Below are 20,074 nucleotides of genomic sequence, written 5' to 3' on the forward strand. Positions count from 1 at the left end.
CGGATGCCGAAGGAATTAGTGGGTATGTATGAACCGAGATTGGATGTGTTGGATTGGTTGAAACTGTTTGAATACAATCATGGGCTCCAGGACATCACTGGGAATGCGCTGCTTCCCTGGTTGTTCTCTAGGCTCCCTCCTGTTGCGACTGATGTGGTAATGGAGTTGGGGGAGGCGGATAAGACGGATTACGAAAGTGTGAAACTAGCTTTGATAGCTAGATTCGGGAAGACCCCTTCCCAGTATCTTAAGAGGTTTAGAACCCTCAAAAAGCATGATGGTACCCCTTGGGCTACCTGGGTGAGTGAAGGGTTGAAAAACTTAGAGGGATGGATTAAGGGTTACAAGGTGAACACTTATGAGGGTATGAGGAATCTTTTTATGTTGGAGTCTATTTATGATGCCTGTTCTCCGGAGTTCAGACAGCACTTGGCTGATTCGAAGGAATTGGATTCCAGGGAGCTAGCTAAGGCTGCTGACTTGTGGGTTGCCAACAGGGCTACTCATAAGGATTCTGGGGCAACTCAGAAAAAGGATGAGGGAAAACAACCTAAAAAAGACTCAAAAGAGAATTCGAATAACTCACATTCCAAAGAGGGCCCCAAACAAAACCAGAAGGGTAAGCCACCGGGAAAACCACAGCAGAATAGTGTGTCTTCTGGTGCCAAACCAGAAACCAGAAGAAGGTCAGAACAAGCCGCCATTCCAGAAAGCATTTGGTAAATGCTTTGTTTGTGGCTCGACTGATCACGTGAAAGGAGATCCCAGATGTAAGGGTAAACCTTCAGGGGTCCAGCTTGTCTCCTTAGCCTTCGCTCCAGAGGAGGAAGTCCAAATGGCAAGTGGAAACTTTCTACTGCTAGCTGACGAACCCATTGGAGTCTCAGCCAGCGTTTCTTTAGTGTCTCTGGGGTTGTGGGAACAACAGAATTTAGATGTCTATAATTCTATCCCCGATAATACTAAAGAGTATTATAAGGACAGTGTCCAGGTGAATGGTCAGGAGACTCCTGCCATTAGGGACACTGGGGCCAGCATAACTCTGGTGGATAAATCGTTTTTTCAGGCCGAGGATGTTGCTAAGGCACCCAAACGCCTCACCAAGTTAGCTGGAGGGCCTGTGCAGATGCTTCCCCAATTACCAGTTCTCATCCAGTGTAACGACATGACTGTGAAGATACCTGTCAGCATACAGAGTGAGGTACCAGGACGCGTACTGTTGGGTAACGATTTGAAAACTCTCGGAGTTGTATCGCATACTCCCAGACCTCCTAGTAAACGGTTACAGGAGCTAACCAGACCTGCAAGAGAGAGGACCATGCGCGGTACTCTCAGGTAGATGATGAAGAAAGAAATCACTCCTGCTCCACTGGAATTGTCGGCCGCTGTCTCCAAGACCGCAGAAGCAAAAGGGAAACCTAAGGCTTCTATCCCGAAACCAGCAGCCAGCATTTCAGTGAAGCCAACACAGACTTCCCCGCGGTTGTCCAAAGTTACACCCGTAACTCCACCTCCAGCCGAGGCTGAGAGGGAGGTACAACCCTGTGTGGTAGAATTAGACTCTGAGGAAGAGCTAATGGAAGGCCAGGAACTCATTGGAGATCTGGATCCTGTTGACCATCCTGAGCTGCAGTCTTTACTGGCAGAAGGTGGACCCAGCAGGGCAGACTTCAGTAAGGGACAGAGAGAATGTCCAACTCTGGAAGGTCTTCGCCACCAGGCAGAAGCTCAGGCTGAAGGGCAAGAGCCTGGGAAACACAGGTTGCACTGGGAAGATGGCCTCTTCTACAGTGAACCGACCGAGTCTGCACCTGGAGACTACGAACGACTTGTAGTACCCCAAGAGAACAGACCACAGTTCTTGCAGTTATCCCACGAGATTCCTTTGGCTGGTCACTTGAGTTTCAAGAAGACTAAGGAAAGGCTCGCTCTCTACTTCTATTGGCCGAAGATGGGGGCCGAAGTAGAAAAACACTGCAGGAGCTGCCACACCTGCCAGATCTCTGGTAAGGTTGGTGTAACGCTCACCTGAATCCCTCGGAGGCGCAGGTCTGGGCTGGGGGTTCTCGGAGTCTTCTAGGGTCACGCGCAGGCCTCGAATGCCACCCTGGAAAGGCCCTTTCCTCACTGAGATCTTGATCTGAAGGGTGAGGTGTCTGCAATTATGAGAGCAAGGGGTTAATATGGATATATAAGCCTGACTGGGTAAGCTGCCTCCCCTTCCTGGTACTCCCAAGTAGTTCGTAGGCTAAATGTGCTCACCTTATGTAGGTGAAAGCGGAGCTCTCCATCCTGCGTTTGTGCAGGGGCGCCGAAGCCAGTTACTTCACTGGTTAATTGTCCAGCCTCTTGGTTGCAGAGGATGAAGATTTGGAGCTAGGCCGTTGTTAGCAGCACGAACGGCGGTTGCTTGAATATGGAGGTTCGGAGAGCGATGGAATGGCGAAGGTATTGCAGGCAAGTAAGTAGAAAATGTCAATTCGAAGTTAAAAGCACTTCTTAATGTCTCTTTTCCTTTTTCAGGTCGCAGAAGCAGCTGGGTAGAAAAATGGATGTCGAGGAATGCGCCGAGGAGTGAGAAAGATGAGCGCTGCCCAAAACACGTGCGTATAGATGGAGTTTTGTATTTCTTAATGATGTCCTTTTGTTTTGCAGATGCGAGTAGCAGCGTCGGCGGAGGCGAGAAGAATGCAGCGCAGGTAAGGAAAGTTTCACGGAGGTTTACTAACCAATGTCTTTGCTTCCACAGGGTGCCGGAAAAATGGAAAGCTGCAGCCCGTGGCTTGAGATGCACCGATGGACTGGGTAAGTGCTGCACTGGTTTTTATCTCGTGCTAACCTGGTGTTCTTTTCCCTTTTCAGATGCTGCTGAAGACGAAGATGGTATTTCAGAAGGTAAGATTGCGGATTTCTCCTCCCCAGATGCAGAAGTTGAAGATTCTGTGGAGCTGACACGGTGAGCGTCCTGCTGCTATTGCAGAATAATGCGAAGCACGTTGCTCTGATCGGGCGTGGTTTAAATAACTTACTGGAGTGCTTAGGTGTCTCCTTCCACAGCAGCCTCGCCCAGGTAAGAAGTCCCAGCTTCCAGAATAGTTCCAGTATCCAGTCCCAGGGAGTGGTGCTGGCCACACCCAGAAGGTAAAGTAGTTCCAGCCATGGATGGATGCGGATTTCATCCTGCAGGTGAGTGAGCAGCATGATCTGCAGCAGGTAGGTCCACCCAAGCACCATTCCTTACATCATGAGCCCGGCACGTCCTGTGCCGGGACTGGGTCCCCTTATGAGCCTGGCGCCACTGGCGCCAGGACAAGGTCCATAAGGCCCCTATGGGAGCCGATGGGTGCCTGGAAATGAAGTTGTGACCCAGCTTCCGAGGCAGTTGGGCTAAACCTGACTCCTTGGAGGCTGCGGTCATGACAGTTGGCTCCAAGAATGTGGCACCTTTAGTGCCTCTCCCAGTTGTGGGAGTCCCATTTGAGAGAGTAGGGATTGACATTGTTGGTCCCCTTGATCCTCCAACCTCCTCAGGCAACAGGTTTATCCTTGTTGTAGTAGACCATGCTACTAGGTATCCTGAGGCAATTCCTATGAGGACTGTTACAGCTCCGGCTGTGGCTAAGGCCCTCCTTGGTATTTTTACTAGGCTCGGGTTTCCTAAGGAAGTAATCTCTGACAGGGGGTCAAACTTTATGTCCCACTACATGAAAGCCATGTGGAAAACCTGTGGAGTTACTTACAAGTTCTCGACAGTTTACCACCCACAAACCAATGGGTTGGTAGCACGGTTCAACCGAACCATGAAGAGCATGATAGGTGCTTTAGAGGAACCCCTTAAGCGTAAGTGGGACCTTCTACTGCCATGCCTTCTCTTTGCTTATAGAGAAGTCCCTCAGGAAGGCGTAGGTTACTCACCCTTCGAACTACTCTATGGTCATCCCGTCAGAGGTCCATTGGCCCTGATTAAGGAGGGGTTGGAGAGTGCTCCTTCCCCCAAGCCAGTCAGAGTGACTGACCACGTGATAGGTCTCCGAAGGAGAATGTCGCACATGATGACGGAAGCAAGCGATAACTTGAAAGCTGGACAAGCATTGGTCAAGCACTGGCACGATCAAAAGGCTAACATGGTTGAGTTCGCTCAAGACCAGCTCGTTCTCGTTATGATCCCAACAAGGCAGAGGGCCTTGCAAGATAAGTGGATGGGACCCTTTCGAGTAGTGGGTAAACTCGGAGAGGTTAACTATCTGGTGGACTTGGGCAATCCCAAGGAGGCTCCGACAGTCTTTCACACCAACCGACTTAAAGCGTATGTCTCGCGACCTGATGTAGGAGCGTTGCTTCTAGCGTCATCCGAGGAAGAAGAAGAGAGTGAAGCTCTTCCGGATCTCCTCAGAGGCTTACCTTTAGATGGAAAAATTGAAGGAGTGAATCTCTCCTCCAATCTGACACCCGAGCAACAAGAAGAGTGCAAATCTATGTTGAATCAGTTTGCCTCTCTGTTCTCGCTTTCACCAGGCTTGACCCCTTGGGGCCAGCACGACATACTCATTGGTGACTGTCTGCCAGTCAAAAGCAGAGGATACCGCATGTCAGAAAACGTACGAACCCACATCAAAGGTGAGGTCAGCAAGATGCTTCATCTCGGGGTAATAGAGCCCTCTACTAGTCCAAGGTCTAGCCCCGTTGTGTTAGTAACAAAGGCCGGATCTAAAGAACTTCTGATTCTGCGTGGATTATAGAGCTCTTAATGCAGTCACCAAGACTGATGCCCACCCTTTGCAAGAACAGATGAGTTGGTGGACAGAAAACTTGGCGCTACCAAGTTCCTCAGCACATTTGACTTGACGTCAGGCTATTGGAAAATAGCCCTGACAGACCATGCCAAGGAGAAAACTGCATTTTCTACCCCCGTTGGCTTATACCAGTTTAAGGTAATGCCTTTTGGATTGAAAAATGCACCTGCTACGTTTCAACGGATGGTAAACCAGGTTCTGAATGGGATGGAGGACTTCTGCATGGCATACTTGGATGACATCGCAGTGTTCAGCAATTCCTGGGAAGAACATGTAACCCACCTGAGAGATGTTTTGCAAGCTCTTGGACGTGCCAATCCGACCATAAAGGCGAGTAAATGCCAAATTGGAGAGAGTAAGGTAGTCTATCTTGGGCATGAGGTAGGCGGTGGAGAAATAAGGCCTTTGCTCAGTAAAATTGAAGCTGTGCAAAATTGGACAACACCGACTACTCAAACCCAGGTGAGAGCCTTCCTAGGCCTCACCGGTTATTACAGGAATTTCATAGAGAACTATGGGACCATAGCTTCTCCACTGAATGTCATCTCCTCGCCCAAATTTCCTAAGAAGGTTAGATGGAACGAGGAATGCAATCAGGCTTTTGAAAACCTGAAAAAGGCTCTTTGCCAAGCCCCAGTACTCAGAGCTCCTGATTACCGCCAACACTTCATTGTGCAGACAGATGCTTCAAATGTAGGAATAGGTGCCGTACTCAGTCAACTGGATGGGAAAGGTAGGGAGCACCCCGTTTGCTTCATCAGCCGCAAGCTGAAGGATCCTGAAACAAGGTGGGCAACAATCGAAAGAGAGTGCTTTGCTATCGTGTGGGCTCTGAAGAAGTTTAGGCCGTACTTGTATGGTTCTCACTTTTGTCATTCAGACTGACCACCATCCCTTGGGATGGTTAATGCAAATGAAAGGGGAAATCCCAAAACTATTGAGATGGTCGATCTGCCTGCAAGGGTTTGATTTCTCCATTGAGCACAGGAATGATTTCACCATTGAGCACAGGTCAGAGACCACCAAAATGCTGATGGTCTCTCTAGGATGTATGTCATCGACTAGAGGTATGAGATTCATCCAGGAGTGGATTAAATCCTCCTGTCCCTTAGTCTGGGAGGGGCGAGTGTTAGGGAGAATTCTCTGTTTAGGCTGAATTTCCTAACCTAGTGAGTCCCCCAGCAGCTTTGCTGGATTTCTTCAGTTTGTTTTTTTCCATCCTGCCAAGAGTGAGACTCTTTTCTCCCACTCTTGGACATGTATGTGTGTAATTCCTTGAAATGTCAATGTGTTCGATGGGCTATGGGGTCTTTTACTCCATAGGGTCTCATATGTTTTTCTGTGTGTTACACCGCACCCTACGTGCCGTAACACTGGGGCGTCCTAGCGGACCTCCCCCATAGACTCCATACCCGGGGACTGACTACTGTCTCCCCGGGCATGTAAAGTCACCATTGGCTTTACTAGACCTAAATTTACTAACAGAACTAGTACACACCATCTTATTGTGGACGTACTAGAAGGGGTAATTCGATTACTCCTGATCTGTTACTCGAGGGGGGCACTGTCCTGTCCCCCTCGTCGAGTTTTGGCTGGTGGCAGTGGAAACTACTTGTTATGTTCGACCCCGGACATAACCCTATGGGATTCGTCCCATTGTTGGAGATTAATACTTTTTCTCGTTAATCTCTAACGTACCACCGGTCTACTTATCCTAAATAAGTTTATCGGATGGTATTTTCTGCCAGAACTCGGTTTTTAAAATGGCGTCTGTGTTCGTCTCTGTGACTCCTAAACCAAAGGTTGAGCCCTTTGTTCCACTTTTGGCGGGCCTCTGGACAGAGACCCTCCAAAGTGGTGCCATTCTGTCTGGGTTACCACAGGGGTGTGGGAGGGGGTTTAGGCACCCTGGACCGAGTTGCCTTGCCAACTCCGGTCGCACTCTGGAGTGATTGGCCCAGTGGTGAGCCTTCCCGCTCACCACTTAGCATGTGTTGATTGACAGCTAGGCTGAATGAATGGGGGTTTTCTGCATAAAAGCAGGGCTTTTGGGACTGGATCTTCAGAAGTCGCCACAGGACCTAAGAATCCGACGAGGGTAACGCTGAGCCGACCTGCACGACGACACCTCCGGTGGAGCCCTGCGGAACCGACTCACCACTTCCCGACGACAGAGGAGATCTCCCTGCCGGAGAGTCTCTTCCCCTGACTGGTGGGAACAACCAGTCCCCTTTGCTTTTTATTCGCCTCAGGACGCAGTGGTCGAATTGCCCGTGCAGCGCACCCCGGCGACCGGATAGCCACTATCCCTGAAACCGCGACCAAAAGGTGGTGCCTTGTGACGGAGCACTCCGCGGCTGGTCTCTTCCCTGGTGGTGCACCGGACTTCACTTTTCTTCGATGACGAGATCATCTCTACTCTTGGCAAAGACCCGACGTGCATCCACCACCAGGAACAACTGCTCCCGCCGGAGCTGCCCTCCACAACAAGGTACCGTGTCCGCCTGGCTTCCCTTTCGATCGGTTCGAGTGAGGTGTCTTAATCCTCTCCGTTCCGTTGGGTCGCCTCCAAGCTTTTCTCATTCTTTGTTCTGAACTGGTTCAACCTGCCGATAACAATTTGCTATAAGACTTGAATGCATCTTCACTAGAGACTTTTTGGACATCGCGCCCTGCCTCTCCCTGAGTGGGCCTGGCCTCTGAACTTTATGACCTATTGTGATTCTTGCCTTCTTGCCTTGCATTTTATCCGCGTAGGATTGAACTGTGTTGATTTCGTAACCTGCCTATCTTTTTCTCTCCCGTCCTAACTAATATTCGAGTGTCATCTAAGTTGAGGTATACACCTCTGTCTGAAAATAAGTCGTACCGGTAGAACCTAGAGTTGTCGATATATTGCTAGGGGGATTGATCGTTTTCTACTTCGTAGAGTAATTGTGTTTGATTTGTCTGCCGTGATTTGCCTTAGTGTTTTCCATAGATGTTTCATTATAAATAAATACCGTAATATCTTTACACTAAGCCTTGTTGCGTGTTTACTTGTCTTGCTGTGAAGAATTGCCCTATTTTGTATACTCCACATACTGCTCAACTCTTCTTGAGGGAAGTCTGACTGCTCAGCCACAGCTACCAAGTGAATCTGTGTGGTACAGACTGCTACCAAGTGGGTTCACCGCCAAACGCCTGTAGTCCTAAATCTTTTGCAGTGGTCCCAGAGGGAACTGCACAGGTTTCCGCCTAACACTGACAGGGGCAGCAGGGGTTGTGGGGGTGTCCCCTGCTCCCCATGAAGAAAAAACAAAGGCATGTTCCATGTAATAATGTCCCCACAAAAAAACAGCCATTGTTCGTCGATGTTTTTGCATGGCGATATTTTTGCTGAGACATTATTACATGGAACCCTCCAGAGGCAGAGCCCAGCAGCCATTCCTCATCCCATCTACAGCACAGAGTCCTTTTACACCAGAGTGAAGCTGGTAGGAGGGATTCAAGTCCTATAAATGCCCAAGGGCTTGGTCGGTAGGTGGTGGAGATAAGAGGAAGAACTCATTCTGTACCTGCTGGAAAGAGAAAAAGAGGAAGCTGGAAAAGGAGCTGGAGACAGAAGACTGGAGCAGAGCCACTGGAGCCTGTTTAGAGCAGACGTTATAAGGCTGGAGGAGAGACAACCGAATACTGGGACAAGAAGGAGACCAGAGGTTGAATGGGGTGGCCCAGGTGGCTGGGTAAAGACAGACCCTGAAGGTGGGCAATCAAGCAGCACATTGTGCTGAACGTAGCAAGACACATAAGGCTATGTAGGAAAAGAAAAGGAGTTTTGGAGGCGACTGGGCCAGGAAGGGAAGGACCCAGAATAGGCAAGCGTAGAAGATACCCAAACAGGTGAACAAGGAGAGAGAAATATACAGGAGCTGGAAAATATTAATTGTTTTACGGAATGCCCAAAGTGGTGAAGGGGCTGCCCAAAGAAGAATGGGAGAGTAGGGAACTGGAGAACCATACGTAGCCCTTGTGTTTCTGGCCCGGGCCTGGTAGCTTGCGCTCATTCCTTAACCCCAAGTCCAGGAAGGGACCACTTACCACCCTCAGATCAGCTGCAAGCAGAGGGGCGCTAGACAACCTGAAAAATAAAAATGTTTATTGCCTTCCTACAACATGAAATGGGCTGCCCTCTCAGTTGCTAGCTTTCACTGTTGTTAACCCCTCATATTGACAACAGACACCAGAGTGGAGCTTTTGGGAGTCCATCAGAGACCCCTTTTTATTTTAAATTAAGCCTAAAACATTTAAACAACCACTTCCTTTTTTCATAAACACCTTTGTCCTCACTCTATCCTGGCATGATTCCTTCATAGGGACCTGCTTCATTAGCCCACCCTGCCTGGAAGAGCTTATGAAGAGACCTTTAACGTGGCACCAAAGGAACAAACCTCCTGCTACTCCTCCTGCACGCCCACTGTGGAGGAGAGGCCAGAATATGGCCCCAATGGATGGTTGTTTCCCATAGGCAGTCTTTTGTAGGCTGCCATTTCCACATACTCCCTCCAGCCAGGGTACTGCCTTTGTCTACCCTTACGAAACTCCCTATCTATCTATATAAATAAATAAATAACTAAATATTGTGACGAATCAAGGGAATTCATCTATTCTTCCCGAAGGGGAACCCTCCCGCCCCTCTGTGAAGCTAGGGAGGTGAGTCCGCTCGGCAATACCCTCCCTAAGGATCGAGGCAAGTGTGACCTCACTGGGAGAGACTCCCCCTTAGGGGACAAGGACTTCCACTCCCATGAAGCACTCTCTAAAGATGTGCACACTGCGGCCTACATGGGATGCTCTACAATACCAGAGACTTTTGAATATCAAGATGGGGATGAAGAAACACCTAATAGATGCCTAATAGAACATCCAATCCACTGGGACAAGTACATTGATTAATGTACACGCTAAGAGCCACAGTGTCAGAAGAGAGAGAGAAGAGAGAGAGAAATGGAAAATGCAGGCCCGGGACGGCCCCGGCTGCGTAACACCTGCAGAAGCTGGAAGCCAGGAAAACCGTGACTTTCGAACTCGGGGGACCGTAAGCATGAGAAGCCAACAGGCCAGGAGCCTGAGAGAAGGTGGTGGAGAGACCATGAAGGCGGATCAGTGGTGGATGGCCGGTCCACAGACCATCTCTGATGCCATCATCAATATAGAGCTACAGGTTGTCCAGACATGCAATGGAGCACTGGGACACCACGAGGAAGCGTGAAATCGCGAGAAGGGAAACACCATCGGAAATAATGCGGCTACGGTCCATGACTAGAGAGAAGGTCCCTGATGAAGAAGGCCCCAAAAGACGTTCTTCAAATGGGAAGGTAACAGGGAGAACGGGATTCAGTAATCATTGAAAATGTGAAGGAGAGACAAGAATGGTGGATAATAATACCCTGGCAAGAGGGAAAAGGCTGCGGTGTTGTGCGATGCAGGTGTTTGGCGACGAAGGGGTAGCAGCGCAGAGTGCGAGAGTGCGAGCGTGTGGCACAGCCATCGACCACCAGCGACCGAAAGGTAAGAAAGGTGCGGGAAGGGGGAGAAGCCACTACTGCTCTTTACTACACTTCCTGGCCTTTGCGCGTACTTCCACATAACCGTCTGACATAATGCATTCTGTCTTTGCGCAATCGGCTCTTTCCTCTAGCGGTTAGCAGAATGTAGTGTTTTGTGTCCCTTCTCTAGGTCCTCTCAATTGCAGTTACTGTTGGGTCTTTGGTCGGATAGTCTTTGCTGCTTACGGCGGAGAGGAGTAAGCTTTGGGGTGGTCCTCATATAGAAAGATACCTTCTCTGGTGCTTGGCAGATTGGCCTAGTCCGCTGCAGTGTTCGAATGTCCAACAGATGGGGGATAAGGATCATCAGGTGTCTAGGGTGGGTGTTTCCGCTACCTCATAGTTGAATCAGAATGTGCTCAATACCATGGGGACAGAGGGGCTTGATAGTCAAAGCCATTGGCGTTTGGCATGGCCTCTCTCCTCCGTAGCTGCCCCGTCAGAAGTCTTTCTTGTAATGTGAGCTGTCTAGGTCTTTGTTTCTGTAAACCTTGTAGAAATTATGCCAATTTGTGTGCATTTATTTTATAAAAAGTTATACCTCTACCAAACTGCAAAAGGATATTTATTAAAGCCATTGGTTTCCATTATTGATGGCCAAATATATTTGAAAGCAGTATTCATTGACCCATTCCCCAGACCCTTTCCTTGCAGTGGCCGCCATGTCATGCCTTGAAGCTTCCGCATACTACTAGACTCTTCATGACTGACCTCACGTTCAACCATTCCTGTAACCCCATTGCTTCAGAAGTAAGTGCAACTGAGTAATAACATGCTTGCTTTATATTCTGTTGTTTTTCAGGAAAAGCTCCAGCATCACTTGGACACTTTAAAGAAGGGCCTGGAGAATCTTACCCAGTTCATGTCTGAAGAGGTCAAGAGATCCGAAGAGATAAAGGCAGGTTGACTGGGCCTTTGAAAAACTGAATAGATAAAGTGTTTCTTTTTATTTTAGAGCAATTTGTTAAAATGCTGTGAAGATTAAAAAAAAGATGAAAATATTGTCCAAAGCCAAAGAAATAGTTGCACAGGAATACAGGATACAGTACAGAAGATGAATGTCTGAGTTAGATTGATTAAATGTATCCTGAAAGCTGCAACTGACTGAGTTTAAAGTTCAAAAAGGATATCTTGGCCTCCAACACTGGTCTTTCTATCGCTGACACCTATTCCAGCGCTTCCTCGAGACCGACCCTCACTGACATCCTCTTTGTTGTTCCCTCGCCAGATCTATAAACTCTTCATATGATCTGTGTGCTCTGTCCTGTCTCCTGCTATCCCATTAATGGTGGCACCCGCTGGGAAGCTCTCATGGCTCCCTTCGACTCTTCTAAAGTCATCATTAATGTCTACCTTAGTGGCACCGTCATAATCCAGGGCCCTCAGGCCAATCTCCTCCTCTTTGATAGGTGCTTCCTTCGCCTCATCAATTTCCTTTAATATCCTGCTGTCCCTCCCGCCCACTCCCCTTGGCTACCTCGCCCTCTCCACCCACCTCTTCTGCCCCTCCTCTAGCTACTTCACCTCCGCAGGGCGTACCTCTGATTTGTACCCCTCCCAGGAAGGCCTTTAAGGCTGGCAACCTTCTTCTTCTTCAACAAAAATCCATGGGTGGGTACCTCTACTACACTGGCACTCTGAGGTAGAACAGTTATATATAAAATAGTGGTAGTGGTAGTGCCAGATGGAACTTTAGAACAAACTGGTAAGATAGAGACTAGAGCTGTGACTGATTAAACATTGTTTTATTTCATTCTAGTTAAATGTAAAAAAATATTATTTGGTTATGAAAATACAAGTACAAAACTAATTCAATAAAACATCATAGCTAAAGCATTCATTCATACTCCATGCAAACCATTCAAGTCTAAAACAGTTAATTATCTTGAGAACTCAAGGTTATCATATAAACATTTTCAATTACAATATATTTAATTGCAAATTCCATTCACTAATAATTGTCCACATTGTAAACATTATCGACTATAGGTGTCCCAAAATATAGTTCTTCCATTTATAAAGGACTTCCAATGTAACAATAGATTCGACTCAACTGTGTCTGGTAGATGTCTTCCAGACAGATTGTATGTGTCTTCATCAGGATGTGTGAACATTTATTGTTTCTAAAAACAAATAACATACTATTAAAAGACTTTTATTGACAGCTCATGTTTCTTCACCCCAGGTTTTTCATTTTGTAAACATTACAATCGGGGAGCGACTTTCATTGTCTACCTCATACCCTAGTTTTCTAATTTCTAAGCTCAAAAAGGCCCATTCACATCTGACCCAGTATGTGCATGAAAAACAGTGTAGGATAAAATCTCGGTCTGTCTGACCTTAATGTGAGGACAAATCGTCCTAATCTGATGATGCAAATATATACCAAAACCAGAAGCAAAAAACATTTCTTGACCTCTTTGGACATGCAGGCAGTTAAAAACGCATCAGTAGCCCCCCAGGCTGGTTCTCACTTTTGAGCAGCATGACTCGATCAATAATTTTAAATCAAGGCCACCTGGCGTTTTACCTATGAGCAAGAATCCAGTAAGCTCCAAATGTTTCTTTCTTAGCAATTCGTGTAGCCTAATCGTGACGTTAAATCTGAAACAGATGCAAAGAAATATCAAATGCCTATCTGTTAATGTGCACGACTTAGTTCTTGTACAGGGCAAACATTTATAAATCGTGCATGAGTGCAAATGATCAGTCTCTTGGATCAGCCCAAGGCGCCCATGCACATCGTGGTCAGTAGGACGAGTGTGCACGTGAAGGTGTGACGACCTCCCTCGCTCAGAGGACAAGGAGATGCGTAGTAGCAAAATGATTGTGCCTTGCACGACTGTACCATCTGCATCACTGGGATATTTTTAGCAAAAATAGTGTCACTGAAATGGCTGTTTTGGATGAGAAAAGGGTTGTGATTTGCCCAACGGTCACTCTCCATGGAGCACATTTCCTAGTTAAGCTCCCTCAGCTGGACTTTATCTGCCACTGGGGTCACCCGCGAAGACCCCCAATGCCCTGAAGAGCTGCACTGTACCTCAGCTCCGGTAGTTCTTATTCCCTTCAGCATAACATCATCCCCAGTGCCTATACGGCTCTGATTGCTTGAAGATCTTAAAATGCACCAAAACCATGCCAGACCGCTGGCGCACAGGAAACCCCCTTGAGAGGACTGGAGCGTTCACTGCCTAACATACACGACAATGGGATTTACACCCCTCGACTTCACTTCGGAAAGGCACCTGCATGGTCCCAAAAATAAAATCCTATCTATAAAAGTGGCCCTATCTTTAACATTGGATCTTGCACTTATCATTGGGGACCATGCAGCAACAGTGCCAGTATCCGAGTCAGCCAATTAGAAGTCTGTCCTTCTCTCCCACTAGGTCCTATGAAAGACGGAATCCTGGTTCAGCAGAATTGCTAAAGTAAGGCCCTAGTGCTGCATGTCAAAGTTAGCGCTCTAAGGATTCAGTTAACTTTGGAGTTTGCTGGTCTTCTGATGCTGCCTGTTATACACTGAGTTTGATATCTTATCCAATTGTATATTTGAGACTTGAATTGGAATCTAATTTCATTTTACTTAATGTTTTTTGTAATGTGTCTAATTACCTTGTGACATATAAAATACATGTGTTGTGCACTTGTAGTGTGAAGGTTCTTGGTGGCTCCTGAACAGACTCTACCAGGTGGACATTCATTTACTTAAAATACACAGTTCATGACTGTTATGTACATATATGAGTACTAGATTACCCAAGTCTATCGGAGAGCTCTATGTACACCTTTAGGAGGGTGCCTTCCGGTAAATGGGAGATCCCCTCTCACGATAGATCATTAAATCACATAGGGGTTTCTACCCCATTAGGAGTGCAACACAGGGCTATCGGCTGGCAACACCCGATGTTTGTTTGATGTCCTTTCTGTGTTTTGATCTCGAGTGGCCTCGGGATCTGCCCTGCTGCACCTGAAATCTATTTATTTAACCAATTGATTGCTCGAAATCTGTAAGAACAAGCATCTATGTTTATGTTTAATTTTGATTATATGAACTTGCAGTAGTGCCTCCCACCCCATACCCCTTTTTCGTTACTTTTTTAACAAGACACACACAGTGGTCGAAGTAGGCGGGAGCGGATGGAAGTGATGCTTATTTTTTAAGTTTTACTGTTCATATACTTTTATTTAAAAAAGAAACTGTTCCGGAACATTTTAAAATAAATGTGTAGGAAGAAATTGAAACTTGCAGTTCATTCCACTGTACTGAACATTCTCTTAAACAGCAGGTGTGTTTGTTTGGGGGTTTGTGCGTGTTAGGCGGTGTGGCGATGGGGTTTGTGGAGAGCGGGAGCAGGCCAGCAGGGAACATAGTTCCACTACTTCTTTTTGTACACTTAGAACACTGGACACACATCGGATTTTGATATACCTCTGTGTGTGGACAGTCCTAGTAATACTGTGTTACCCTCTATTCCTTTCTACCCCAGAGCCCCAAAGGTTGTGTATGCTGGAAAGAAATATTATGAACCTGCCCCAGGAAGCAACTCCATAAAATAGACAGTAAGGGGAGGCTTAGATCAGCTGTTCTATGTGTGTGATGTGTCCAGGAGATATTTGATTGGCAAATGCAACTATGCTTAAACAGACCTAACATTCATTCGCGTTTAAACCAACGTGGTGCCAATTTGGACTTTTCCTTATTCCTGCATTAGGCAAAGATCCACTCAGAACGGAAGACAATTGTGTCGGAATTTGAGAAACTTCACCAGTTTCTGATAACAGAGCAGCAGGCACTTCTTGGCGTGCTGGAGGATGAAGAGACAGAGATCCTGCAGAAAATAGAGGCCAACCAAAGCAGACTGTCACTGCAGGTGTCCGACCTCAAGCAGCTCATAGCTGACATGGAAGTAAAGTTCAATCAGACGTCCAGCGAACTGCTCAAGGTAAGGCTGTGTATGCTCACTGCAGACCCCTGTGCAAAGGGCATTGCATGGATCAGCAAAGCAAAGTATATTGCTAAGAATTAAACTTGTACATACCTTCCAACTCAGGAATCCAAATTGTGAGGCATCTGCAGAACACACGTATATATTAGAAATATCAGACTATTGCAGCAAAAAAGGGAACGTACATTTTCTCAGTGTGAGAGTAGGCAACGAACTTGAGAAATTGAAAAAGTAATGCATTGCAAATACGAGAATCTGAACATAGGCCAGAGTAGTATAGTAATAACAAATTCGGAGCACAACCCCAGTTAGAGAGGGTTACCAGAGTATAAAAGCAAAGATTGATTGATAGATTAGATTGAAATGAAGTCACGGATTGGAATTCTATAGAACAAAAGTGAATTGCCTTGGAGAGAGCAGATCGATTACTTTAGGTGTTCCATATTGTACACTGAATAAGAAGCCTTTTTAATCTTAATATTCTAGAAGTGCCAAAACTTTGCTCTTTTGTATTTTTACAACACACCATGTTGACCCTCGTTATCATATACACCAAATAAAGCAAACCTATGTGCACTCCAGAAGGTGCCTTCATGTTGTGTATTTGCAATCCTTTATTTGTGTGTGTGTGTGTGTGTGTGTGTGTGTGTGTGTGTGTAACAAAGGATACCTCTGCCACAGTTTAGCACCAAACTCATGCAATTTGTTAACTTTAAAGCTCTATTTAGTGTCAATTCCTCATGCTTTTTTAAGTTAACTATCAGAACTAAAATGAAGTGATCTTCCTGCGAGGGCCCATGCTGTGAGAAATGAGCGACCGTGACCTTGAGGTAGAGCCACCTGCGGTCACAGTGCCTACATGGTCTGTGTCACACATTGGCCTCTAGGACAATTCCTAATGGTATGGAAGAACCTTGTCCAATATATAGTTGCATGGCCCTTAAATATGTATGTATTAATTGTATCATATGTCCCTAATGGTGCCTCCTGTATAGGAGACAACGCTTTCAGTCCGTCGAGACGAGCAAGAGTCCTTGATAAAGAGGAGAAAAGATATGTCCTTGTGCAATATGTCTGTAGAGGATGCAGATGGAGAAAAGGCAATCAATGGTGATTGCACGGCAGTGGAAAGGGATGGCACCTCTGGAAATGACCCAGCGACTGCTGAACTGGAAGATGAAGAGATGGAGGGACACTGTGAATGGGGAAGGAATAGTCATGGCTAGGTATAGAAAGAAAGGCAGGGCGGACTGGGGAACATTGGTCCACTTGTCAGGAGTTGGCCAATGACATCACCCCAAGTATGAGCTGGGTAAAAGTTCCACACAAGTGGCACGAGGTCTGAATCTGAGGCTTCCCCAGGACCGATGCCAGGCATTAGCATCCAGATTGCAACTCGGTGGTCTTTTGATAAACAACTTTGTGTATCATCAGACAGTGATATTTTGTGTACTCCTTATACATGGCCAGTACACCAGTGAATGCTGCCTGGCCAACGTACCTTCCCCACTGCTGATGCGGCAGAACCGGCAGGAACAAACATACCCCAATGTCATTGGGGGCAAAGCAAAGACGCTGCTCCTCACAATTTGCCTTCCCGTAGGCAAGAGTTGTGAAATTAAAAAGGGAAGAAGGTTGCCAGTCACTATTATGACAGCTTTAACATATAAAGTCCAGGCTCTTGTGTTACTTTGTGGTTTTGCTTGAGCTTTCTTTATGGTGTGCCAAACTGCACCGGAGTCTAGTGAAGCCTTATTTGAAACATCAGCATTTCTGAAAGGCCCACTGCTGGCTTCGTGTTTACCATCATATGGCATTTATAACGCACCTATACACAAGTGTGCTCACTCTCTTGCACTGTATCCTCATCTTGGCTTCCAGTGGAGGCCCCTATGGTTGATGTACAAGGACTGGAATCCATTGAAGCACCAAGTGGGAATAGACTTCCCCGCAGGGCCAAACAAACAGATCTTTTGAAACTTGCCCCTGCTTTGTACTGTCAGTTCTGGTCAACACTTTTTACGCCACTGTTTGTTATGGCTGGCATTTATGTCTGTGCTCCTCCCTGATGGTTGGAAATGACTGCAAAACCAACAGAGAATGGGGCGGGCGTCCATCTTATGATGCTGCAATAGCCCCACGCTGATGTCCTCATTTTGGGAATTACAGTAAGCCTGCTGTGACCACAAAAATCTCATCATCGGTCATGAGCAAACTGTGCAGCATGTATGCTATGATATGTGATATTTCATTTATATCGCGCCCATACACAAGTGTTTCAGGGCGCGACGAGACAAGGGAGGGGGTACAAGGGAGGATAAAAACAAACAATCTTACTAGGCCCAGTGACATTGAGAACGTGCAAGTGCAGGGGAGAGGGAAAGGGCAAAGCGCAAGTGCAATATATGAAAGTAGGAATATGTTGCTTTCACTAAAATGAGAAACGCCCTCCCCAGCCCCCACCCCATATCAACATGCGCATTTAAGTGTGGAGGATTTTGGAGACGGGGACTAGCCAGTGTGCTTATTTCTATCAGTGGTAGGGCTGGGGCTCCATTGTAAAGTCCCTGTTGCCTGTAGATTGTGCATTCCCTTTCCTATTTCCTGCCTTCTGAGTCTGGGGGCTCAATGGACCCAGTGTTAGCGCGCTACCATTCTTATCACGCAAACATGACCTCATCTTCTTCATCTTGTGACTCAGTGGCTGTTGATGACATTAACGAAGTGGTTGGGTTGGGACTGAGGAGTCAGAGAGACCAGACACAGATGAATACTGTCCTGCTCGTGGAATTGCTCCTTTTGCTGAGGGTCAGCCTGACGTATTGTAGTGTGAGGTTCCGCCTCCTCCACCTCAGGTGCATTGTCCACCACATCTTCATGATGTCTCCTTGTCTGTTTCGTTCGTCTCCTGCTGCTGTGTGAGGTTGTGGGTTTGGTGACATCAGCTGTGGGATAAGGTGGGGGAATCTATTGTAGCCACTACCTCTTTTTGTGTCGCCGCTTTCATGCCCTGACAGAGAGCATTAGGAGCTCGAAGCATAGACTCCTCCCAGTCTCGGAGTCTTGCCACTATGTCTTGCACCGGTAAATGGATGGGAAATGGAGGCAGGTGGAAGGAGAGAATCTAGGCTTGGCAAGAATAGAGACACGCTCCCCCCCAAGGGACCCTCAATAAAGTAGATTTGGCAAGTATGCCCCTTATTTGTGTTGCCATCTAAGAGAATTACAGGCACTCAGTGTCCATTGCAGCACACGTCCCAACACTCTGCCTCTGCTCTGCCTCACAATGTTCTCAGAGGTAATGGCGCTGCTATATCTACACCATGGCAGGCTGACAGCATTGGCAATGCCCACAACTGTGGCGGCACCTCTCAAAATCTTTGCAGGAGCCAGGCGGCTCCTTGAGCGCATTCAACCTCGCCTGGGATTTTATTAATTTGCTAATTAGTATGCTGCCTACTGCTCCACACAACCCACTCACTCCTTACAAATATGTCACTTCCTGCTTTTTGGTTGTGGTGGCGTCTATGCTCGTTGGGCACGTCTCGCCCCTGATGCTCTTTTGGCTGCCTGTTGAGGCGTGCCTTGGACTTTTATTCAGGTCCAAGTCTTGTTCGCTTGTGTACTGTGTGTACTGCTTTCTTGCGCTGATGTGCCTGTTTCTGAACTCTATCATCTGGGTAAGCGCTTAAACAGGAAACATTTTACTGCTGTTCCCTTATTCATACCCTGCTCCTGCCAAGCATTTGTAGCTGTTAAACTGTGATAGTCAGCTATGGGGAATCGGTGCTCCTTTGCTTTCCTTGAGTGGATCAAACTGTGTTGCCCTTGCCGTGCTCTGTCGCGCTCTGAGAACTGTAAAGTGGTCTCCATCCCCTGTAAATCATGCAGCACCCAGCGGGAACTCCACTTTTGGAATGCTTCGCGACTTTGAGTGCCCTCCATGCGATGGGGCTATGCTAGTCTTTTCTGTATCGTTCCCACTTTAGTGTATGTGTTGCCGAAGCAAGCACCTTGGATTAATATACTGGTTCTTGGCCCCCTAAATTCACCCTTTACCTTGTGCTCATGGGTGACCCTCCCGTGTGCAGGCGTTTTATTCACGAATTGGGCTGTGGGTTGAGGTTTGGTCTTACTGGCTTGGCTCTGTGACTCGCTGGTCTGCCACTTGCTTTCGGTACTGTTCTTCGTATTCGCCCTCTATTTCTGTGAGGGTTTTCTATTGCCCCTTACCCCCTGGCCCAGCCGCTCAGGGTCTGAACGTGAATGGTTTTGCCTTTACATAGCACATTTGAGGGCCCCCTCTCTAGCCTCTGAGCGCTGCTTTTATTAGCCATGGTGAGTGATGCTCATACCTGGACCACGTAAGGATGAGGGCTGAGTTTGGCCCTACCCGGCTCGGAACCTGGGTACGTGGTCTTTGATTGGATGTCAAGACAAGCGCTCTGCTTGCTGTGCTACCTGACTGCTCAAATGTCTATACTTTCCAGTTATTTGTTTCAGATCTCAGAAACTTTTGGGACTAGCCCCAGCTTTTGTCTGCCTGAGTGGGTGCTTTTTGGGCCCTCAGGCGGCTGTAGAGCCGATGGCATTTCGCACTTTGTGTGCCTTCTATTTCCACCATGGGTGCTCTCTTGCTTACCTTGAACTTTGGTGTTTCTGCGCCATCTCACCTTCTTCTCATCGTTCGTTACCGCTGGCTGCCAGGTATCCCGCCTGTTTCTGCGCTACTTTGTCGGAT

At 47.2% G+C, this 20,074-nt stretch overlaps 1 protein-coding gene and 1 non-coding gene across 2 annotated transcripts in view; one reads left to right on the forward strand and one right to left on the reverse strand.

Moving 5' to 3' along the window:
• LOC138448603 (E3 ubiquitin-protein ligase TRIM39-like) overlaps positions 1 to 20,074 on the forward strand; it is a 229,041-nt gene that overhangs the window by 72,483 nt on the left and 136,484 nt on the right. Inside the window, exons 2-3 of the mRNA XM_069604704.1 lie at positions 11,184 to 11,279; positions 15,100 to 15,330. Of these exons, the coding sequence (XP_069460805.1) occupies positions 11,184 to 11,279; positions 15,100 to 15,330 (327 nt within the window). The remainder of the gene's footprint in view (positions 1 to 11,183; positions 11,280 to 15,099; positions 15,331 to 20,074) is intronic.
• Positions 19,240 to 19,346, reverse strand: LOC138461635 (U6 spliceosomal RNA). Its single transcript, XR_011264249.1, has one exon. It is a non-coding gene; the product is annotated as a U6 spliceosomal RNA (small nuclear RNA).

This window comes from Ambystoma mexicanum, chromosome 1p (assembly GCF_040938575.1).
Source record: "Ambystoma mexicanum isolate Mex_15411 chromosome 1p, UKY_AmexF1_1, whole genome shotgun sequence".
NCBI classification, from domain to species: Eukaryota; Metazoa; Chordata; class Amphibia; order Caudata; family Ambystomatidae; genus Ambystoma; species Ambystoma mexicanum.